The sequence below is a fragment of the Podarcis pityusensis genome, assembly GCF_964106645.2.
Source record: "Podarcis pityusensis genome assembly, chromosome: 10".
In the NCBI taxonomy this organism is placed as follows: Eukaryota; Metazoa; Chordata; class Lepidosauria; order Squamata; family Lacertidae; genus Podarcis; species Podarcis pityusensis.
This window is the reverse complement of record NC_138035.1, coordinates 7,201,083-7,225,693: the sequence shown is the minus strand read 5'-3', so window position 1 is coordinate 7,225,693 and position 24,611 is coordinate 7,201,083. Positions and strand designations below refer to the sequence as shown.

General features: G+C 47.4%; 1 protein-coding gene and 1 long non-coding RNA gene across 2 annotated transcripts in view; one reads left to right on the top strand and one right to left on the bottom strand.

The window, feature by feature from the left end:
• Positions 1–24,494, bottom strand: part of FBH1 (F-box DNA helicase 1) — a 43,307-nt gene extending 18,813 nt beyond the window's left edge. Inside the window, exons 1-12 of the mRNA XM_081022719.1 lie at positions 24,369–24,494; positions 22,883–23,047; positions 20,727–21,277; positions 18,131–18,261; positions 16,853–16,991; positions 14,644–14,834; positions 12,883–12,996; positions 11,585–11,676; positions 10,133–10,301; positions 5,798–6,020; positions 1,952–2,039; positions 1,341–1,427 (exon numbers count right to left, since the gene is read on the bottom strand). Coding sequence (XP_080878845.1) covers positions 1,341–1,427; positions 1,952–2,039; positions 5,798–6,020; positions 10,133–10,301; positions 11,585–11,676; positions 12,883–12,996; positions 14,644–14,834; positions 16,853–16,991; positions 18,131–18,261; positions 20,727–21,277; positions 22,883–23,047; position 24,369 — 1,951 coding nt within the window. The 5' untranslated portion in view covers positions 24,370–24,494. The remainder of the gene's footprint in view (positions 1–1,340; positions 1,428–1,951; positions 2,040–5,797; positions 6,021–10,132; positions 10,302–11,584; positions 11,677–12,882; positions 12,997–14,643; positions 14,835–16,852; positions 16,992–18,130; positions 18,262–20,726; positions 21,278–22,882; positions 23,048–24,368) is intronic.
• LOC308486534 overlaps positions 1–24,611 on the top strand; it is a 154,725-nt gene that overhangs the window by 103,778 nt on the left and 26,336 nt on the right. The window lies entirely within an intron of this gene.

Below are 24,611 nucleotides of genomic sequence, written 5' to 3'. Positions count from 1 at the left end.
GCTTTATTGGCCAAGGGAGCTGGTGTACAGTTTCCGGGTCATGTGGCCAGCATGACTAAGCTGCTTCTGGCGAACCAGAGCAGCGCACGGAAACGCCGTTTACCTTCCCGCTGGAGCAGTACCTATTTATCTACTTGCACTTTGACGTGCTTTTGAACTGCTAGGTTGGCAGGAGCAGGGACCGAGCAACGGGAGCTCACCCCGTCACAGGGATTAGAACCGCCAACCTTCTGATCGGCAAGTCCTAGGCTCTGTGGTTTAACCCACAGCGCCATCCACATCCCATCTGAAACATAGCAGAGGTTATATTTTCTAAGAATCCTCCAGAAAAACAATCTCTCAAAGGACCTGTTGATGGCATTTTACCATTGTACTGTGGAGAGTGTATTAACTTATGGTCTGTGTATGTGGTTTGGGAGCTGCACGGTCAGGGGAAAAACAATGCTGTTCAGGGTTGCAAAGACTGCGGAGAGAATAATTGGGTGCCCTCTTCCCACCTTGGATCAAATCTATGCTGCCAGGTGCCATAAGAAAGCTGCAGAGATAGCGCAGGATAGTGCGCACCCCGGAAATGATCTCTTTCAGCTTCTGGCTTCTGGAAGAAGGTCCAGGGTTATCAAGACTAGGACTAGCCGCCTGAGAAACAGTTTCTACCCAAATGCGATTTTGGTTTTAAACGCAGTTTAAGGAGTCTCTATGGGAGTATACTGTATTTTAAAATGGGGTATCAGAGTTTTTAGGGGGCTAACCAGGTTGGGATAGCTGGGATAGCAGGCTTGTTGGTTTCTGAATGTCTGATGTAGGTATTCAATTTCGTTGTTCTGTGTGGGACAATGACAATAAAGATTATCGAATCGTATGAGTAAATTGAAATATGCACCCTGGGTCTCCGATGCGTATTGTTTAATGTTTAAGATTTGTTTGTTTGTGTTAAATATGTATTCAGTAGCTGACCTCCTTTGTAATGTTTTGTTTTGAAATCTTTGCGATAATATTTGAGTTTTCTGTTAATTATGTTGTTTTCACTGTATAGTCTATATTTGGCTTTCTTCAGATTGTTTTATTGATTTTTTTTGACGTTTTTATATTCTGTAAACCGCTCTGAGATTTTTTAAAAAATACATATAAAGCGGTATAGAAATGAAAATAATAATAAACAGTCTGGAAGCAAAGTCTTTTGCTGCAAAACGACAGATCCCTCCTGCCCTTTTAGCCAAATGTTCGCAGTGACAAATCTGCCTACGTCGATTTTAAAGGAAGAGAACACCTTCACCCTGTTTATGAGAGCGGGGCTTGGAAAAAGTCAAACTCTTTTCAGTGCAACCCAAAATATTACTCACCGGGGGTGCAGTCTTGGGCCTCATCAACGAAGATTGCATCGTAGTGAGAAAGAGAAGGCTTTTGGAGCTGCCAGAGTTTCAAGTAGCCTAGAAAGGAGGACACAACATTCATCAAAAAATATTAATTCGGAGTGCAATATAACGCCATCCATGGTTTTTTTTTAAGCCTATAGGTGTCTACACCTATAGCAGCAAAACCATGACTCATCAACACCACTTTGGGATTTCTACAAGCACCCAAAAGCTGAGGTCCAGCTCCGAGGGCCTTCTGGTGGTTCCCTCACTGCAAGAAGCCAAGTTACAGGGAACCAGACAGAGGGCCTTCTCAGTAGCAGCACCCTCCCTGGGGAACGCCCTCCCGTCAGAAGTCAAGGAGAAAAACAACTGACTTTTTGAAGACATCTGAAGGCAGCCCTGTTCAGGAAAGTTTTTAATATTTGATGTTTTATCGTGTTTTTAATATTCTGCTGGGAGCTGCCCAGAGTGGCTGGGGAAACACAGCCAGATGGGTGGGGTATAATTATTATTTTTATTATTATTATTATTATTTGCAGGCACAAATCAAGGCAGGGAGCATGACCTTTCTCCCCAACCTCTGATCACCCACTTACCATCATGAGTCATCTTATAAGCCATCTCCCTGACAGGCCCCAGCTTTTTCATATTTTCCCATATTTGGTTTGCTTCGCCGACGATGATCTACAAAGGCACAAGATGGGGGGGGGGGGGGGAAATTGCCTGGAATGATCAGGCTAAGAAGACGGAACAGAGGAATCTGCCTTACAAACTGATTCAGACCCACTGCTCCATGCAGCTCAGTACTGCGTGCTCTGGCTGGCAGCAGATCTCCAGAATTTCAGGCTGGGATCTTTTTTAGACCTACTTGAAGATGCTGGAGGTTGAACTTGCTCCCCACAGCCCACCCCTGCGAAGGGAGACGAGAGACGCTGGACCATCCCTAGAAGACACTTGACCTACCCACCCCAGACTTGTAAATGGCCTTGGTCCAGTAGACCTGAAGGAGCATCTCCACTCCCATCGTCCACTTGAGGTCCAGCACCGAGGGCCTTCTGACGGTTCACTCCCTGCGAGAAGTGAGGTTACAGGGAACCAGGCAAAGGGCCTTCTCGGTGGTGGCGCCCTCCCATCAGATGTCAAGGAAATAAACAAGTACAGTGGTACCTCGGGTTACGTACTTAATTCGTTCTGGAGGTCCGTTCTTAACCTGAAACTGTTCTTAACCTGAAGCACCACTTTAGCTAACGGGGCCTTCCGCTGCCACCGTGCCGCCGCTGCACGATTTCTGTTCTCATCCTGAAGCAAACTTCTTAACCCGAGGTACTATTTCTGGGTTAGCGGAGTCTGTAACCTGAAGCATATGTAACCCGAGGTACCACTGTATCTGACTTTTAGAAGATATCTGAAAGCAGCCCTGTTTACGGAGGTTTTTAATCTTTGAAGTTTTATTCTGTTTTTAGTGTTCTATTGGGAGCCACCCAGAGTGGCTGGGGAAACCCAGCCAGGTGGGGGGGGGCGGGCTACAAATAATAAAATTATTATTATTATCCTGAAGATTTTCTAGCATGCTGCAAAGTGAGAGCGTAGCACAAGGGCAGCCCCAAGAGCTCAAAGAACTTCGGACACATTATCTAGTTGCAATTCTGGGGAAACCCAGCCAGATGGGCGGGGTAGAAGTAATAAATTATATATAAATTATATATGGTAACAGCTGGTCCTGACACTAGACTTCTGGGTGTGGGGGGAAGGTTAAAGGTGTGGGGGGGGGGAATTGTTGGTTTGATGTGAATGATCTGTACACTAAGGTTGATCTGTAGACTTTAGGTTTTGTTTATTAGTGGGTCAGAATAAATTGCTTTCCATATTTTTTGCTCTATAAGACTCACTTTTTCCCTCCTAAAAAGTAAGGGGAAATGTGTGTGCGTCTTATGGAGCGAATGCAGGCTGCACAGCTATCCCAGAAGCCAGAACAGCAAGAGGGATTGCTGCTTTCACTGCGTAGCGATTCCTCTTGCTGTTGTGGCTTCTGAGATTCAGAATATTTTTTTTCTTGTTTTCCTCCTCCAACAACTAGGTGCGTCTTGTGGTCTGGTGCGTCTTATAGAGCGAAAAATACGGTAATTATCTGAGTATTGTTAATGTTATTATTTACATGGCTGGAATACAGTGGTACCTTGGCTGTCAAATGGCTAGGCTCCCGAACAAATAGGCTCCCAAACGCCACAAACCCGGAAGTGAGTGTTCCGGTTTGCAAACGTTTTTCGGAAGCCGAACGTCCAACGCGGCTTCTGCAGCATTTGATTGGGTGCAGGAAGCTCCTGCGGCCAATCAGAAGCTGCGCCTTGATTTTCAAACAGTTACGGTTGTCAAACGGACTTCCGGAACAGGTTACGTTTGACAACCAAGGTACCACTGTATTCTTTTCATTTTTTCCCCATAAATGTTATGTTACATGAAATATTGTATTTTATTGCATTTTAGTAGGTTATTGCATTTTAGTGTTCTGTTGGAAGCCGCCCAGAGTGGCTGGGGAAACCCAACCAGATGGGCAGGGTATAAATAATAAATTATTATTATTATTACTATTATTATTGTTATTAGGGACGCGGGTGGCGCTGTGGGTTAAACCACAGAGCCTAGGACTTGCTGATCAGAAGGTCGGCGGTTCGAATCCCCGAGACGGGGTGAGCTCTCGTTGCTCGGTCCCTGCTCCTGCCAACCTAGCAGTTCAAAAGCACGTCAAAGTGCAAGTAGATAAATAGGCACCACTCCAGCGGGAAGGTAAACGGCGTTTCCGTGCGCTGCTCTGGTTCGCCAGAAGCGGCTTAGTCATGCTGGCCACATGACCCAGAAGCTGTACGCCGGCTCCCTCGGCCAGTAAAGCGAGATGAGCGCCGCAACCCCAGAGTCGGCCACGACTGGACCTAATGGTCAGGGGTCCCTTTACATTTACCATTATTATTATTATTATTATTATTATTATTATTATTATTATATTACCCCCCTTCCCACCCACCCCATAAATTTATCCAATTCTCCTTCATGAATTTGTCCAGTTCTTTTTTAAAGCCATCGAAGCTGAGGGCTGTCCCTGCCTGTTTTATGAGAGACTTCTCTATTTGTTATTATGCCTTACCTTTTTTTTCATATTTAGCTTTGTAAACTTACAAAACCCAATCAGTCATTAAGAAAAGGGGGAGAAAAACCATTGGTTTGGTCAGTACTAGGAGAGCAGTCTGCAAGGAATCCTGGCCCCAAGTTGTTTAGGGTTTTAAATATCAGCCACAGAACCTAGAACCTTGCTCTGTAGCAAAGTGGCATCTTTCAACGCTGGGATAACATGGGCAAAGCTGGCTGTCCCGCAAAGCACCCTTGCAGCTGCATTTTGCTGCCGCTTCTAAACCAGGTGTGACGGTGGCCCCACGCACTGCGCATTACAGCAGTCAAACCATGAGACCACCAGGGCATGGAGCAATTCTGCAGTTTCAGCTTCGACTGTTGCACATCTCCTTGTTTTGAATTTTGCGAGAACTGCCTGGAGGACGCTCGCTAACGAGGGGCCAAAGAATGCCAAAATCGGAGAAAGGCGTTTGCGGTGTAGCCTTATTGGAGTTCACCGATTGGGTCTGCGTTGCTCCCGGACTGGAGGAAGGAAGTCAAATGACACCGAGGGCTGGTTCAGAGAAAGAGTTCTTTATTTCTGCTCTCCGGAACAGCAGAAAGGCACCTGCGTGGTGTGTCCACAACAAGTCCAAAGAAATGAGAGATTACATGCAGTATATATCCTCCAGGCAGCCCCTCCCCACTTCCCCAGGAATCCAGCCAGTCAGCTTGTACACGCAGGTTGACATCACAGATGTTCCTGCTCCGGTACTCTTAACCATAAAAGGGTATTCCTTCCTATACTTCTGACCCTAAAAGGATATTCCTTCCTGTACTTCTGATCATAAAAGGATCTTCCTGTTCCTACTCTTATCTTGGAGCAAGAGGTCACCATCTCCAAGAACACCCTCTGGCGCTATTCCCAGACTAGGTCTGTGCGTCTTTTGTGGTCAGGATATAAGATAAGGCACAGACGTGTCTTCCCTGTTCTACTGGTACAGTCAAGGCCATACTTGCCGTCACAAACTGATAAAGGAGAGGGCTCTGAGCACTTGTTTATACAGCTGGGTTTCGGCTCAAGAGCTCAAGTTAAAGCATTTTAGCTAAGGAAAAATAGAGATTTTGTTGCAGTTTCAAACTGCCTGCACAGTCAGTTTTGGGGTTTGGGAAATCCATTCCTTCAGCGGTAGCGAGTTTCACGCGTGAGGAGACAACAGCAGCCCCTAGGGCTTTCCGACGCTTTTGACACCGGCAAGCCTGCTGCCCGCCCGCAACGCCTTCCTGCCCAAACCCGGAGCAATAAAGGAGCCGAGCTTCTCCTGATCACGAATACTCACTCGCTTTTCTGCTTCCTGGACAAGAACGAGCTGCCCCTGGTTGTTCTTGCACCAGAGGGGCGTGTGTTCCGTAGAGATGGATTCGTCGGCGGAGGCAAAGAATGCCGAGAGGGTCTCAATCACTGTCTTGGCTCTGGTGTACAACGACTGGCCCTCGCGGTTGCGGAGGACGAAGCTGACACAATAGGAGCTCAGCGAGCCAGCGTTGAGCTTCTTCTTGTAGCTGCACCAGGTTGGAAGCGGGGCAACGGGAGGGAGAGAGAGAGAAGGAAGAGACTTTACAACCGTGAAGTCCGAAGGGGATGCCCTCCATGTTAGGATTCGGATGTTCCGTTCCACCTTAAAACAGATGTGTGGGTTGTTGTATGTCACATGTCTGTTTACTTCCAGCATAGCTTGCTGGGAACTTCCGTTGTGTATAGCTTTTGCTTATGCTGTTTGCATTGACATGAAGGGAAGCAGACATATTTTTCCTCTGTCCTGATGCTGAATAATATGCTTGTAAATACGCTTTACACAGCCTTTGTCTGCCACTTCTGCTGAAATGAGTTCTAATCTGAAGGAGCATCTCCACCCCCATCATTCTACTCGGACACTGAGGTCCAGCGCCAAGGGCCTTCTGGTGATTCCCTCACTGCGAAAAGCGAAGTTACAGAGAACCAGGCAGAGGGCCTTCTCAGTGGTGGCATCCATCCTGTGGAACGCCCTCCCACCAGATGTCAAAGAGAACAACAACTACCAGACTTTTAGACGACATCTGAAGGCAGCCCTGTTTAAGGAAGCTTTTAATTTTTGATGTATTACGGTATTTTAGTATTTTTTTGGAAGCTGCCCAGAGTGGCTGGGGAAGCCCAGCCAGATGGGTGGGGTATAAATAATAAATTATTATTATTATTGTTATTATTGTTATTATTATTATTATTATTATTATCTCTGCTGGCTTGCGCGCTCAGTCTCTAAAGTTTTCTGAGGCCTGAGTCACAGTTTTTGATGCTGTTCCGACAACGGGAGTTCGCCCGGCTGCCGGCTGGTGGGCTGGAGCCAGCTGGGAGCCAATTACCGTATTTTTCGCTCCATAGGGCATACCAGACCATAGGGCGCACCCAGTTTTTAGGGGGGGAAATCAAGAAAAATAATCTTATTTCCCCCCCAGCCCCAAAGAGCAGCGTACAGGATGCGCGCAACCTCTCCCTGCCGGAGGGGTTGCGCGCGGCTCTGTCACAAGCCAAGGCAGCCAGCGGGATGGATCCCGCTGGCTGTTTTGGCTTCCTCTTTAGCCCCACGCAACCTCTCCCTCCCGGGAGAAGCTGCGCGCGGCTAAAGAAGCCATAGCCCCGTGCAGCCTCTCCCTGCCGGAAGCCTGGAGAGCGAGAGGGGTCGGTGCGCACCGACGCCTCTCACTCTCCAGACTTCAGCGAAAGCAACGCGAAGCCTTTGGAGCACGGAGGGAGTGCTCCCTCTGCGCTTTGGAGGCTTAGCATTGCTGTCGCTAAAGCCAAGGAGCTTGCATTTGCTCCATAGGACGCACATGTTGGTTTCTGCTTCCTCACTGAGCAGCGAATGCATGTCACAAGACATTGTTTTGCATTCCACAGTCTACGTTACTGTTGGGTTCCCACAGGAATGGGAGACTGGATGTGACGTACACTGGTTTCCTGTTTTTCACAGTTCTCTCAGTTTCTTTGTTAGAGAGACAGTTGCTTCTCTGCTCTTACAGAGGCATGTTTGTATGCTCTCAGCATAGCTTGTAAATAAAGTCAGCATGTGGCACATTACTTGCTTATCCTTCTGCTGTGTGATGACGCTCTGCTTGGGCTCAAGATAAGACGAGCCTGTATCAGCTTCAGATGGGCCAAAGCTGGTCAAAATCTCACATCTCCCCTCAATTTTTGGAGGGGAAAAAGTGCGTCCTTTAGAGCGAAAAATACGGTACCTCCATCTCCCCGGACGCATCCCAACACTCCTCCCCCAGCTGGAGGAACAAGCTGCCACCTCGATGTGCCAGGGACGAAACAGCTCGCTCCTCAGCTTCAACATCGCGACGCATCGCAGAGATTGCACTGTCCGGCTGGCAGCACATGGTGATGTTGAAAACCCTACATCACCCAGCCCTAATCCCCTGGTGCCCCCGACCCAACTCTACAAAAAGCATCATTCAGAATAGTGGTTTGCACAACTCGCCAAGGAAAGCAACAGTGGAACCTCGGTTTTCGAATGCAATCCATTCTGGAAGATTGCTCGACTTTCGAAACGTTCGGAATCCGAGGATCAATGGTCGGCAAAATCCGTTAGAAAGAAATGGAAAAACACACAGCAGAAGCCGTTCGACTTTCAAGGCGCGTTCGAAAACAGAAGCAATTACTTCCGGGTTTTCGGAGTCCAGGTTCCGAATCGTTCGTCGACGGAGACGTTCGAGAACCGAGGTTCCACTATACCAACAGTCACATTCGGAAGAGTAGCAATTAAAAATCCAAGTAAGATTATTTAGCTGAATTAATTGCTGCATCACAGGGAGTGTGGCAAGATGCCCCAGGGGTCCCTTCTAATGCTGGAATTCTAGGATTCCAGGATCGTATGGGCTTGGAAGGGGTTTAGACAAATGGCTGATGTCAGGGGACAGCCATCGGAACAGGGAAGGGAAGCTGAGGGGCAGTTGGGTTACCGAGAAACTCTGAAAATCTTGCGAAGCAGTTTCTCTTCCTGTGGTGGGGAAAGCCCCACCTCCAGTGGGGAAGAGGAGAAGGGACCAGAGGATGCTGCTGGGAGCCTCAGCACCATTCTTGGCCAAGCTGGCCAAGAGGGAAGCACGCCTCTTCCATCGCCCAGCCTGCGCAGAGGTGTAAAACGCAAAGAAGGAAGGAAAAGCCTGGGGGTGACTAAGCTATTATGTTGGGGGACGACCCGGAAACTGTTAGATTTCTGTGCTCTTGGAGTCACAAGACTCTGTTTTGCATTCCAGAGATTCCAGGCTATTGGAAGTCTCACGGAATACAGGAGACGGATGTGATGTTACTGGTTTCCTGTTCCTTTGTTGTTCAGTTGCTCTCTGCTCTCACAGAGAGAGCATGTATATTTCTTTTCTGTCTGCGTAGTTAGGAATAAAACTCTTTGCAATGTAGCTCATATTTTCTCACCCTTCCATGCAGGCTGGATACTCTGCGTAATTAGAGAATGGGCCTGGAGCCTCATCAGGTCATTAATCACATCGGAGGACTCGACCGGAGGAGTAGCTCAGTTGAACGCAAGTCCGACAGAAACAACCACTCCCGGATTCTGCTAGCGACTGAGGCAGACATGAACTTGTGGTAAAGGTAAAGGGACCCTTGACCATTAGGTCCAGTCGTGGCCGATTCTGGGGTTGTGGCGCTCATCTCACTTTACTGGCCGAGCGAGCCGGCAGCCAGCATGACTAAGCCGCTTCAGACAAACCAGAGCAGCGCACAGAAACGCCATTTACCTTCCCGCTGGAGCGGTACCTATTTATCTACTTGCACTTTGACGTGCTTTTGAACTGCTAGGTTGGCAGGAGCAGGGACCAAGCAATGGGAGCTCACCCCGTCACAGGGATTTGAACCGCTGACCTTCTGATCGGCAAGTCCTAGGCTCAGTGGTTTAACCCACAGCGCCACCCACGTCGCTGCACTGTAAATAGTTTTGCACCGAAATAAAAACCTGTAAGAGACAGGTCGGAGCCCTGACTGGTTACTCACGAGCAACCACCACCGCCATCTGACAGTTGTAAAGCTTACTAGCTAGGATGACTGTGTGTGGATCCAGAATTGGCCTCCACAGTCATTTACGGACTCATTGTTAAAACCGTGTTTACGGAAGAGAATCTTACTCGGCTACGAGTGATCGCCAAAGAAGTTCTGCCCTCCACTGTCAGAGGCAGCAACGCTTCTGAAGACCAGTCGCTAGGAACCACAGGAGGAGAGAGGGTTGCTCCTGTGCTCAGATAATAATAATAATAATAATAATAATAATAATTTATTATTTATACCCCGCCCATCTGGCTGGGTTTTCCCAGTCACTCTGGGCAGCTTCCAACAGAACACTAAAATACAATAACTTATTGAGCGTTAAAAGCTTCCCTAAACAGGGCTGCCTTCAGATGTCTTCTAAAAGTCTGGTAGTTGTTGTTCTCTTTGACATCTGGTGGGAGGGCGTTCCACAGGGCGGGCGCCACTACCGAGAAGGCCCTCTGCTTGCTGCTTCCCCACATGCATCTGGCCGGCGACTGCAAGAACAGGATGCTGGCCACTGATGGGCCATTGAGGACGCTGCTTGTGTTCCTGCATTTAACCAGGGCACATCCACGAGAAGGCTGTCACTTACTTTTTCCCGACTTCCTTGAAGGCCAAGGAGTGGACCGTCTTGCATGTCACGTTTGGGGGGAACCTCTGCGCCGCCTGATCCGCAATGGTCCTGTTGAACGCCAGGTACAGGAATCTGAGCTGGGACCATTTTTCGGCGTACCTGATCAGGGTGGAAGTCTTCCCTGTCCCTGAGGAGGAAACGGAAACTCTTTCCACAGTTCCAAAACTGTAGTGTAGATCGTGGCTGGAGCAGCAACAACCCTCCAAAAGCTGCTGGACGGCTTACCACGTGGACTGGGGTTGATGGGAGCGGGAAGTCCAACAAGACTTATTTAGATAAAGAGCTATGTTCTGGTTAGTTACAGTGACGGAAATTGAAGCAATAACTGGCTGTACTCTGTCAGTTCAGATGTACTATTATCATCCTTTTCATTACGTATTTATTTATACCCTGACTTTTTCCCTGACAGGGACTCAAAGTGTTCTATAAGTTATAAAATACAGAATAAATATACAGTGGTACCTCAGGTTAAGTACTTAATTCGTTCCGGAGGTCCGTACTTAACCTGAAACTGTTCTTAACCTGAAGCACCACTTTAGCTAATGGGGCTTCCCGCTGCTGCCGCGCCGCCAGAGCATGATTTCTGTTCTCATCCTGAAGCAAAGTTCTTAACCCAAGGTAAAATTTCTGGGTTAGTGGAGTCTGTAACCTGAAGCGTATGTAACCTGAGGTACCACTGTATATTCTATAACATATATAAACATTACTCTTCAGCCAGGCCTTTGGCTTATTAATATTCTACAGCCTTTTAAATGTGTCTGTGGGAAGCGGGGCTGCTGGTTTGCGGTTTTCATCTGAATTATTTACTTGTGCTTTTATCTTGTATTTTTATTCTGTGAACTGCCCTGAGATCATGTTATGAAGGGCAGCATAATAATAATAAAATAATGATGATGATGATGATATATGAATCTGGTCTACATATACTAAGTAAGTTTATTCGTGGCCTGAATAAACCAAGGAATTGTCACAGAAAATGCCACAACCATCACCAGAGGGTAGGGAGAGTTCAAAAGGCGCCATGCGCCATCAAGCGGCCATTTTAAGGCCTGTACGCTTAAGGCCACAAAGTAGTATAAACACCGGCAACTGGGAAACACTGGCCTGCGAGCGCTCCAGTTGGAGAACAGCCTTTGCCAAAGGTGTCATGGGCTTTAAAGACACTCAAACTCAGGACGCAAGGGAGAAACGTGCTAAGAGGAAACTACGTTTGGCAAACCCTCACCGTGATCAAATCCCGCCCGGAAACCTATGTCCCCACTGTGGAAGGACGTGTGGATCCAGAATTGGTCTCCACAGTCACTTACGGACTCACTGTTAAGACCGTACCCATGGAAGACAATCTTACTCGGCTACGAGGGATCGCCAAAGAAGAAGAAGAAGATTCTGTGTCGACTTAAGCCACCTTACCTGCAAAAGCGATGATTTTCATAACCTCCCCTGGTGCAATTGCGTGATTTAAGATAGTCTGCTGTTCATAAGTGAGTCGTGTATCAGGGTTGCTGCAGAAAAGGACCAAAACCAACATGGATTAATGAAACGCTAGAACACGGCACGTGTTCACGGCATGGAACACAAACCTAGACAGTATCTTAAAAAGCAGAGACATCACCTTGCCAACAAAGGTCCATATAGTTCAAGCTATGGTTTTCCCAGTAGTGATGTACGGAAGTGAGAGCTGGACCATAAAGAAGGCTGATCGCCGAAGAATGGATGCTTTTGAATTCTGGTGCTGGAGGAGACTCTTGAGAGTCCCATGGACTGCGAGAAGATCAAACCTCTCCATTCTGAAGGAAATCAGCCCTGAGTGCTCACTGGAAGGACAGATCCTGAAGCTGAGGCTCCAATACTTTGGCCACCTCATGAGAAGAGAAGACTCCCTGGAAAAGACCCTGATGTTGGGAAAGGGGGAGAAGGGGAGAAGGGGACGACAGAGGACAGGATGGTGGACAGTGTTCTCGAAGCTACCAGCATGAGTTTGACCAAACTGCGGGAGGCAGTGGAAGACAGGAGTGCCTGGAGTGCTCTGGTCCAGGGGGTCACGAAGAGTCGGACACGACTAAACGACTAAACAACAACACTCAGTGGCAGGTCCGTGACTTGCATGCAGAAGGTTTAGGTCCCAGCATCTCCCCTTAGCGGATGTTGCCTAAAGCCCCAGAGAGCTGCTGCCAGCCAGTGTGGGCAATACTAGATGGGCCAATGGTCTGACTCTGCAGAAGGCTGCTTCCTAAGTTCCTACGAATTGCTTTGCACTTCATTGGGCAGCTTGCAATTCCTGCATCGGACTGCCCATGGGTTCCAGGCCCAGGGATTGCTCAGTTGGTGGAGCATGTGTCTCTTAATATCAGGGTCAAGAGTTCGAATCCCACATTGGGCAAAAGATTCCTGCATTGCAGGGGGTTAGATTGAATGACCCTTGTGGTCTGGTCCTGGCGTGCTCTGGTCCAGGGGGTCACGAAAAGTCGGACAAGACTAAACGACAGCAACAGAACATGGCAATCAAATGAGCCCCCGTTCTCCGAATCTGTGGCAGCCCCAACCTGTCCCGCGAGGGAGAAAGCTGATACAGGAAATTTTCCTCCCTCTCTCATCACACCAGAACTCATCCAATGAACCTGAAACGTTGGAAGATTCAGGAGGGCTTGCAAGGCAAGCTGGCAACGGCCACTGTTCATTTCAGCTTTCGACGTAAACACAGGAAGTACCTGCACTGAGGGCATCTTTCGTATCCGGAGCTGCCCCATTCCGGCTCGACGAATGTGGTGCCGTTGTTAGAATTCTCCAGGAGATAGAGACAGTAGAAAATGCTGTAGTGAAACCTACAAGGACGCAGGGAGAAGGAGTGTATGAATCGAAAGAGGTCCCTAACAGCATAAGCGAGGATGGAAAGAATAAACCTAGGTAACAATATACAGAAGTCAGCATGGGGGAAATCATGGAAAGGGGATTTGAGATTCACAGCATGTTACACATTAAAAGAAAATGATGCGAAAATGATGTATCGCTGGTATTTAACCCCGAGTAAATTAGCAAAAATGTATAGGACAAGTTCAAAAATCCACTGGAAATGCAAAGAAAAAGAAGGCACCTTTTGCCACGTGTGGTGGAACTGTAAAGTAATAAAAGAATTATGGGAAATGATATATAATAAAATAATAATAATAATAGTAATAGTAATAATAAGAATAATAATAATTTATTATTTATACCCCGCCCATCTGGCTGGGTTTCCCCAGCCACTCTGGCCGGCTCCCAATCAAGTGTTAAAAACAATACAGAATTAAATATTAAAAACTTCCCTGAACAGGGCTGCCTTCAGATGTCTTTTAAAGATAGGATAGCTGCTTATTTCCTTCACATCTGAAGAGAGGGCGTTCCACAGGGCGGGCGCTACTACCGAGAAGGCCCCCTGTCTAGTTCTCTGTAACCTCACTTCTCGCAATGAGGGAACCGCCAGAAGGCCCTCGGCGCTGGATCTCAGTGTCTGGGCTGGATGATGGGGGTGGAGACGCTCCTTCAGCTATACAGGACCGAGGCCGTTTAGGGCTTTCAAGGTCAGCACCAACACTTTGAATTGTGCTCAGAAATGTACTAGGAGCCAATGCAGATCTCTCAGGACCGGTGTTATGTGGTCTTGGCGGCCAGTCCCAGTCACCAGTCTAGCTGCCGCATTCTGGATTAATTGTAGTTTCCAGGTCACCTTCAAAGGTAGCCCCACGTAGAGCGCATTGCAGTAGTCCAAGCGGGAGAATGAATGGAATTTTTAAAAAAATAATTCACACCGTATTTTTCACTCTATAAGACGCACCCGACCATAAGACGCACCTAGTTTTAGAGGAGGAGAACAAGAAAAAAAATGTTCTCTCCCTCTCAGCTCTGCGCATCTCCAGCAAAGCAGGAGGAGAAACGGAAGGGGCTCCGTTTCTCCTCCCGCTTCGCTAAAGGGGCGCTGCGCAGAGAGTGAAAGCTGCGCAGCAGCTCTCCAGCGAAGCGAAGCCAGGAGAGCAAGAGGGATTGGTGTGCACTGATCCCTCTTGCTCTCCTGGCTTCAGCGAAAGCTGCGCAGCCTGCCTTCGCTCCATAAGACGCACACACATTTCCCCTTACTTTTTAGGAGGGGGAAAGTGCATCTTATAGAGCGAAAAATACGGTATATATTGCATACCACTGCTTCATTTTTTAAAAATCAAAGGGGTTCACTGCACAGAACACTCAAAACCATACAATAAAACCATTTTAAAGAGTTAAAGACAGGTATCAAATTAACTACTGCGGAAGGTTATATCCTTAACTGCCTCTGCAAAGGCCTGGCGGAACGGAAAAGTTTTCAGCTGGCATTTAATAGTTGGTACAGAAGGAGTCAAGGCAAATGTGTGTCTGCGTTCAAGGATGCAACTTGGGTTTCGCCGCTGCTGGGACCCTTGACTGCCCTGCCCCCTTTTAAGCCCCTCCCTTGGCAGACGTACCTGTTGCTGATGTGAATCTTTTTATCCCGCATGGCAAACAGCAAAGTGGCCATGCAGTACAGAATTTCCATGACGTCCACTAGCGAGAGGCTGGAGCTGGGTCTCCTTACAGAAGCCACCAACTCCTGGACGTCAGAGACACCTCCAGAGATCAGCACGATGGTAGCAAATATGGCCCAAATGTACGGAGGCTGGAAAGGATATTTAAAAAAACAAGAATAATTAGGTTCATCACAAAGATAATTTTTATGTTTTATTATGTTGGAACCTGCCTAGAGTGGCTGGGGCAACCCGGTTAGATGGGCATGGTACAAATAATTTAATCTTATTATTATTATTAGGATTTAGAAATGCTATTTACCAGGCCTAGTTCCAACATGGAACCAGAGAACCATCTGTCAAAGGATAACAGAACTTGTCATGCTTTTCAGGGTATAAGACTAGGGTTTTTTATTAAAAAATTAGGTTCAAAATTGTGGGTCGTCTTATAAACGGATACAATCTCTCCCCATTTTCTCAATTTGGAGGCCACAAAAATAGGGGGCGTCTTATACATGGGGGCGTGTTATACAGGGAAAAATATGGTGGCCCAGGAATGTAATGCATTTTGAGCACTTGAACAGCATGAACATCATGAAACAACCAGGCAATTAATGGCAGCAGCAAACAGGAGATTGGCAGCAGCGATTGGGCAGGTGATTGGTGGCTGCAGCAAGGCCTGCTTGCGGTTGGCTGTGGCAATTGGGCAGGTGGTTGGCGGCTGTGGCGAGACGGGCAGGCAATCGGCGGCTGCGGCAAGGTGCATGACCGGCACTGGCTGTGGCAAGCGATCGGCAGTGGCGGGCAGGCAGTGCGTGATTGGCAGAAGTGACCTCCCCCACCCCCCAAAAAAGCTTTATTATTATTATTATTATTATTATTATTTATTTGTACCCCGCTCATCTGGCTGGGTTTCCCCAGCCACTCTGGGCGGCTTCCAAGAAAGATTAAAAATACATTAAAATGTCACACATTAAAAACTTTCCTGAACAGGGCTGCCTTCAGATGTCTTCTAAATGTCAGGTAGTTGTTTTTCTATTTGACACCTGGTGGGAGGGCGTTCCACAGGGCGGGTGCCACCACCGAGAAGGCCCTCTGCCTGGTTCCCTATAGCTTTGCTTCTCGCAGGCAGGGAACCGCCAGAAGGCCTTCAGAGCTGGACCTCAGCGTCCGGGCAGAACGATGGGGGTGGAGACGCTCCTTCAGGTATACTGAATCGAGTCCGTTTAGGGCTTTAAACAACTTAATTTCTTAATTTTGGGTTAAAAAAAATAGGGGTCTTCTTATACATGGAAAAATACGGTAATTAAGCAAAGCTGATGAACCTAGTACAGCAACACCCGCTTTCCAACACGATAACTGTTTACACCAATGGCTCTCCCCCCTTTGCGTCCTCTAGGGAACCCCCTGATTCGTGAACCACTGATTTAGACCTTCCTGTCACCTTTTCCCAGTAGTGATGTATGGAAGTGAGAGCTGGACCATAAAGAAGGCTGATCGCCGAAGAATGGATGCTTTTGAATTATGGCGCTGGAGGAGACTCTTGAATGTCCCATGGACTGCAAGAAGATCAAACCTCTCCATTCTGAAGGAAATCAGCCCTGAGTGCTCACTGGAAGGACAGATCCTGAAGCTGAGGCTCCAATACTTTGGCCACCTCATGAGAAGAGAAGACTCCCTGGAAAAGACCCTGATGTTGGGAAAGATGGAGGGCACAAGGAGAAGGGGACGACAGAGGACAGGATGGTGGACAGTGTTCTCGAAGCTACCAGCATGAGTTTGACCAAACTGCGGGAGGCAGTGGAAGACAGGAGTGCCTGGCGTGCTCTGGTCCAGGGGTCACGAAGAGTCGGGCACGACTAAACGACTAAAGAACAGTCACCTTGCATGCTCAGTGTGTCACAAGCAACCCTTTTAATTGGGGTTCCAATGACCTCAAAGCCCCCTTAGTGACAGCCACAAATTAAATACACACACAAAAATGGGGAAGAGGGCTAAGAGGTAAAGCGTCAGGGAACGGTCAACTCTCCTATGATATAATGCATTGCACGTTTACTCGGACGTAAGCGCCACCGGGCTCAACGGCCACATACTGCCAGGTCCAGTGGGATCGCAGCCTTATTGCAGCAGAATATGCAGAGTGCAGAGAGAATAAGCATGCCACGCTTACTCCCGCGTTGGGGCTCGACAGCTCAGGCAGCCAGCTGGCAAGGCAGGCTTCGGCCTTGGGAAAGAGAGAGTGCTTTGTCAAGCACTGGCGGATCGCTCTGGGGTCCCAGCAGCGACGGCTCTTCGCAGAAGCAACACATCTGTGTGGAAGCAAAGCAAAAAAAAATATATGGTGTTAGTGGAGCCCTCACACACCAGGACTGTCTTCACAGGAAATGACAGACAGTGGTACCTTGGTCCTCAAACGCCTTAGTTCCCAAACGCCGAAAACCCAGAAGAAAGTGTTCCGGTTTTCGAACTGTTTTTCGGGAGCTGAATGTCCAATGAGGCTGTCGGCTATCGTTTCTGGGGCGCCTGCACCAATCAGAAGCTGCGCTTTGGTATTTGAACATTTCAGAAGTCAAACAGACTTCCGGAACGCATTAAGTTTGGCACTTTTGTTTCTACTATTTATTTTGCGTTTTTGTTTTTGAGGCCCTTTCAGTTAATTTGTTTTTGTGACTGTGTGGAACCCAGTTCAACTACTGGTTGACTGATTATGTTACTGCAGAAATAGATAAAGGCCCCCTATCCAAACAATGACTATCATCAGTGCAGGTAAGAATTTTATTTTTTAATTTTATTTTTTGTCATCTACAGTGGTACCTCGGGATGTGAAGGGATCCGTTGAAAAAAAAAATCAGATTTTTTTTAAATTTAAATCAGATTTTTAAAATAAAATTCTTTTGGAGAAAAAATCTTTCCAAATATAGTTTTCTATTTAAGTTATGTTATAGTCCAAAGGCTATTCATCAGGAAATAAGGATTTGTTTTAAGTTTTTCATGTGTGCCAAAACTCAGTCTAAGGGTTTAAAAACAAAAAAAAGTTTAACCACATCAATTAACGTGGATACATATGCTATAATGTTATTGCTTTAGTTAAATAAATTGTTATTAAGGAAATGGCTATTTATCTCCTTCCAATAAAGTACAGCAGAAAAGTTGTCCAAACAGAAACAATTACCTTATTAAACCTCACCATAATTTTGTAATTATGTGTCTATGTATTTCTGATAGTATAACCAAATCAGTGATTTTTTTGATATAACTGTAAAAACAACTCTGAAAATTTATTATTCCAAAAATGGAAGCTTCATCTGGTTGTAAATGTTAAGAGTATACCAGCAGGAATGAGTCTTTCTGTAAAATAATAATAATGATGATTTAAATCCGAGTCTTACTGACGAGTGATTTAAATCGATTTGATTTAAATCAAATCCACCCTGGAAGCATCACTCACCGTAAAAACCCCAGCGGAAAGTAGCTCTGCTTTGGGGTCAGGTCATAACGTTGAAGAATTGCCTTCACAATCAGCTGGGCCTGGGTCTCAGACTTCAGATACTTATAGTACAGTTTTTTCCAAGGAACAAACTGCAAAAAACCAAAGCAATACATCAGCTCCTTTCTGGAAACCAAACGAAGTTTAATTTATGCATTCTTCCCTCCCAGAAGAGTAAAACAAGCAGTGTTAAGAACTCAGATATAGTGACCTCCCATCAGATATCAAGGCAATAAGCAACTATCTGACTTTTAGAAGACATCTGAAGGCAGCCCTGTCTAGGGAGGTTTTTAATGTTTAATGCTGTGTTGTGTTTTTAATATTCAGTTGGGAGACGCCCAGAGTGGCTGGGGAAACCCAGCCAGATGGGCAGGGTATAAATAATAGATTATTTATTATTTATTATTCTTTATATAAGCTAATCGTCAAACGGCACCTTAAACCTAGGTTGTGGTTGCCGCAACAGACGGTTTAGGTGCCCTTTTCTCCTCAGCGAAATTTCTTCTTCATTTCATTTCTAGACCGCTTTAGATTTCAAAGGAAAAAAGATCTCAAAGCGGTTTACAACACATTAAAACATCCCGTAAAACAATCCAAGATAAAACAAACTAATGGGAAATATTTCACATCCTATTCTAAATGGCATTTTGCTTCCCTACTTAATTGATAGAGCTGCCCCATAGGAGAAGTTCTCTAGGAAGCCAGCGGGGTGTCGTAGTTAAGAGTGTCCTACTAGGACTGGGAGATCAAGGTTCAAATCCCCACTCATCCAGGAATATCTCTTAACCCATGGCTAGGCAAACTAAGGTCCAGGGGCCGGATCCGGCCCAATCGCCTTCTCAATCCGACCCGCAGATGGGTCTGAGAATCAGTGTGTTTTTACATGAGTAGAATGTGTGCTTTTATTTAAAACAGATCTCTGGGTTATTTGTGGGGCATAGGAATTAAAATATAGTCCGGCCCCCCACAAGGTCTGAGGGACAGTGGACCGGCCCCCTGCTGAAAAAGTTGGCTGACCCCTGTCTTACCTTACCTCACAAAGTCGTTGCGGGGATTAACTGAGGAGGGGGAATTAAGCATGTATTATTCTTATTATTTATCGAATTTATATACAGTGGATGCTCGGGTTGCGAACGTGATCCATGCGGGATTCACGTTCGCAACCTGCAGCGTTCGCAACCTGAAGCGGTGTGTCTGCGCACGCGCAGATTGCGATTTGACACTTCTGTGCATGCGCAAAGCGCAATTTAGCACTTCTGCACATGCGGGACAGCCAAAACCCGGAAGTAACCCGTTCCAGTACTTCCGGGTTTCAGCATGTCCGTAACCTGAAAAAACGCAACCTGAAGTGTCTGTAACCAGAGGTATGACTGTACTGCCCTATACCCAGAGGTCTCAGGGCTGTTCACGTGACAAAAATCAAAATATAAAACCACAAAATATATAATCAAAATAAGAACAACCACCCAATAACTCTCCTTGCTCCCCACCAAAAATACCCCCACATTTTAAAAGGGCATAGGATGTGAAATCAACCAAAGGCCTGGTTAAAAGGGAACATTTTTGCCTGGCGCCTAAAGGTGTATAATGAAGGCGCCAGGCAAACTTCTCCCCATGTACTCCTTGGGAGGAAAACGGTGGGATATACCGTATTTTTCGCTCTATAGGCTGCGCCAGACGATAGGACGTGCCTAGTTTGGGGGGGGAGGAAACAAGGGGGAAAAAATTCTGAATCCCAGAAGCCAGAACAGCAAGAGGGATCTGGGATAGCCTCTTGCTGTTCTGGCTTCTGGGATAGCCGCTGGGATAGCTGGTCTAGCTTTGCGCGAAGCCTCCACAGGGCACGGGGAGCCTTCATCCCTGTGCCCTGCGGAGGCTTCTGGGACAGCCCATGAAGCCTCTGGAGGGCAGCGGGATGACGGCACCCCTCTGCCCTGTGGAGGCTTTGCACCGCTAACCCCGAAGCCTTTGGAGCGCAGCGCAAGGTCCCGCTGCGCTCCAAAGGCTTCAGGGATAGCCACCGGAAGCCTCTGGAGCGCAGCGGGACCAAGCGCTGCGCTCCAAAGGCTTCGTGTTCCTTTTGCTGAAGCCAGGAGAGTCTTGCCGCTGCGCTCCAAAGGCTTCAGGTGGCTATCTGTGAAGCCTGGAGAGCGAGAGGGGTTGGTGTGCACCGACCCCTCTCGCTCTCCAGGCTTCAGCGAAAGCAACGCGAAGCCTCCGGAGCGCGGAGGGAGCACTCCCTCTGCGCTTTGGAGGCTTCACGTTGCTTTCGCTGAAGCCAAGGAGCCTGCATTCGCTCCATAGGACGCACAAACATTTCCCCTTAATTTTTGGAGGGGAAAAGTGCGTCCTATAGAGCGAAAAATACGGTACATTAAAGCAATACATATGCTTTTCTGCTTACCTGCTTAAGAAAGCTGGAGGGGCCAGTCGGGTGGAGATGTCAGTCGCTAAACCTGGCACCTAGAGATCTCCACGTGGGTGCAATTGGGCCCTTGCCAATCGCAAAACACACCTGGCTAATTTCTAACCCAACCAATAAGGAAGCATCGCTCACCTGCGGGTCAGAGATGATCCGGTGCCAGCGATGAGACACCAAGGTGAGGCTCTGGAAGAGATGGGCCGCGGGCACGAGGGCAAAGATCTCGCGGAGAACCTCGTTGGGCAGCTGCTCTATGTTTCCCCGGGGAACATCCCAACACGGGGTCCCCAAGAGCCCAAAACACGCATCTGGCAGAGGATCAATATCAAAGTCGTTGGCATCCGGCTTGAGGCTTCCATCAGCCCAGGGCTGCTCAGATCGCTGCCCCAGTGGTGGTTTTTCATCCTGGTCCCACTGGTCACTGCCCGCCCCAAGGTAGCTGGGGCTCTCAGGGAAATGTGGCCGTTTCCTGGAAGCCATCAGGGCTGGGTCCCCGCCGTCCCCGACTGCAGAGCAGGACTCCTCCGGGTCTAAGAAGTCATCGCGAGCGAAAAAGGATTCCAGGAAGTCTACCTCCCGTTTGCACTCAATGTCTTTTGCCACGACAGCTGCACATCTAGGCGGTTGGGGTCTGCTTCTGAAGTAGTCGGTGATGCTGCTTTGGTGGCCCACTCCTCTGACGGAGACTGGAAAGGAATCACAGGATCTGTTTCCAGTCTTCCAGCACCCTTCCTCACAACATCTGGTACCCTCCAGATGTTCTGGACCACACTGGTCCTGGCCAGTAGGGCCATTTTGAACGACAACGCCCATTTAAGGTGTACAGTGGTACCTTGGTTCTCAAACTTAATCCGTTCTGGAAGTCTGTTCCAAAACCAAAGCATTCCAAAACCAAGGCAAGCTTTCCCATAGAAAGTAATGCAAAATGGATTGATCCGTTCCAGACTTTTAAAAAGAACCCCTAAAACAGCAATTTAACATGAATTTTACTATTTTCAGCAGGGGTCCGGTTCACTGACCTTGTGGGGGGCCGGACTATATTTTGGAAAAAATAATGAACGAATTCCTATGCCCCACAAATAACCCAGAGATGCATTTTAAATAAAAGCCATGTATAGGGGGAAGCGGGTGGCGCTGTGGTTTAAACCACAGAGCCTAGGGCTTGCCGATCAGAAGGTCGACGGTTTGAATCCCCGTGAAGGGGTGAGCTCCCGTTGCTCGGTCCCTGCTCCTGCCCACCTAGCAGTTCGAAAGCACGTCAAAGTGCAAGTAGATAAATAGGTACTGCTTCGGCGCTGTTCCGTGCGCTGTTCTGGTTTGCCAGAAGTGGCTTAGTCATGCTGGCCACATGACCCAGAAGCTGTACGCCGGCTCCCTCGGCCAATAAAGCGAGATGAGCGCCGCAACCCCAGAGTCGGCCATGACTGGACCTAATGGTCAGGGGTCCCTTTACTCATGTAAAAACACCAGTCAAGCCTCACAAAATAACCCAGAGATGCATTTTAAATAAAAGGACACATTCTAATCATGTAAAAACACGCTGATTCCTGGATCGTTCGTGGGCCAGACTGAAAAGCATAGCTGTCAACGTTTCCCTTTTTTTAAGGGAAATTCCCTTTTTCCGAATAGGATTCTTCGCAAGAAAAGGGGAAAGTTGACAGCTATGCTGAGAAGGCAATTGGGCTGGATCCAGCCCCTTGGCCTTAGTTTGCCTACTCAGGATCTAAAATGAAAGCAATAAACAATGCACTACAGTCACACAATCAATCATTCAGTAGATGAACTGGGTTCCACAGTCACAAAAACCAAACAAAAAAGCCACAAAAACAAAAGCGCAAAATAAATAGCAAAAACAGACAGACCTCAGCGTAACACTGAAAATGGAAGTGTTGCACTCAAATTGGAGCATATTCAGCTTCCGAAAAAAGTTCACAAACTGGAACACTTCCTTCCGGGTTTACAGTGTTTGGGTTCCAAGTTGTTTGAGTACCAAGGCGTTTGAGAACCAAGGCGCCACTGTAGTTTTAACCCATCCTGGAGGCTGTTACCAGGGCTGCCCCTCAGCCGCAAACATCTCCTTCCCTCATTTCCTCACCCCAACAACCCTGCGGGTTAAAAGCTGAGACCCAGCAATTTGCTCCAAGCTTAGCCAACTGAGGTTGCCCACCGCCGATTTACGGAAGCAAGAGTTTTGCCCATGGCTTCCCCCAAACCCGAGTTGAAACCCCACCACCTGATATTTAGCAGAGATCGCCCACACACTTCCAGCCCTCCACCACAGGCGGCTATACCTCGGGGGTGCTTTTTCGTCCGGTAAGTTGGGTATAGACCTCTGTGGACGTCTTGGCTCCCTTGTCTCCAACCCAAAGGCTGCGTCAATGATGAGGCCCCTTCCGGGCTCTGGTTCAGAGCTTCACACTCAAAGGCTGTTAGACGAAGCTGCTTACGTCGTCTCACTGTCCTCAACAAAATGGTAAGAAATCACCCTTTTGTGAGTGTTAATTCAGTGTTGGAACAGGTGAGGCAATGTTAAGAAACTCAGGTGCATAAGCTACCGTATTTTTCGCTCTATAAGACGCACCAGACCATAAGATGCACCTAGTTTTTGGAGGAGGAAAACAAGAAAAAAAATATTCTGAATCTCAGAAGCCAGAACAACAAGAGGGATTGCTGCGCAGTGAAAGCTGTTCTGGCTTCTGGGATAGCTGCGCAGCCTGCATTCGCTCCATAAGACGCACACACATTTCCCCTTTTTAGGAGGGAAAAAGTGAGTCTTATAGAGCAAAAAATACGGTAATTGCCTTAAATGTAGGTTACAGTCGCCACAACAGTCTCGGTGACCTTTTTTTTTTTGTTACAATGAAAATTATTATTGCTATTATAACTATTTATTTTACTGGAAGGGATGGTGCCCTGCTGTTTTTACTACAATTATCCGTTTGCGTATAACACAACTTTTAAATTTAAATACAGTTTTAATTCTGTTAATTTTTTTTAAAATTAATTATTCCTCCTCAGTGTTGTTAGCTGCTCCTGTTTTTATCAGTAAGCCACCTCAAGTCTCTGTCAGGGGAAAAAAGGTGAGTTAATATTAAGGATAATGTGCTAAAAAATTTTTTAAAACCAACTAACGATTTATTAAATAATCTATATGCCGCCACATCACAAAAAGCACACAGCGGTTCACAACCACATGAAAACAGTGTTCAAAACTCCCATTTTTCCAGGCGCATTTTGCGACAGGGAATTTCATTAGCGCGAGAGGTTCTGAGCTCTGGGCGCAGTTCTTCGCCTAAGATTTCGGATTAAAACTGCAGAATGGAAAGAAAGGGGGACCTTTTTCTGCCTCTGAAGACTGGAGAAGAGACCCTCTTAGGAGTATTAGGGGGGTGGGCAGGGGAAGGAATAGACCCTGAGAAAAATGGACTTAATAGTTAAAACCATAAAACCAGACACACACACACTCACCCAAATAAAAAGAGAAACTTAAAAGCAAAAAGCAGATTATAAAATTACACACAGGCTCTGAAATGCACACATAGTAACAGAAAACCTATGGATTAAAATGCACAGAAAAAGTGATTTCCTGCCATTTTTAAAGTTCCAGCAAATTTCCTCCCAAAATAAACATGCAATTCAACCCTAATTTAGTAACAGCCCCAATATATCTAACACCCCACCCCATGCAAACCAGGGTTTTAAAGCCATTAGCCCTCATTTGCAGTTAATTAAGGGTGTGGATTAACAATTTCCCTTTCCCCCTTCCCAGACTCTCACTCTCATCTTGGAAGAAACTTGAAAGCAGGAAAGAGGCGTCGCCTTTGCACGCCCACCTAACCCGCCGCCAGCGTTTTTGCTTCGCGCAGCCTACCTTGCTAGGCGCCTAGGCCCCGCCCTCCCCTGATTGACGCTCCAGGCGAGCCATAGAGCTCGCCGGCCCGCGGGCTCTTCCGGGTTCGGCCGAGCCGTTGCCAGGGCTCCGAGGGCACAAGCGGACACGTTGCCCGGAGTTTGCTGACG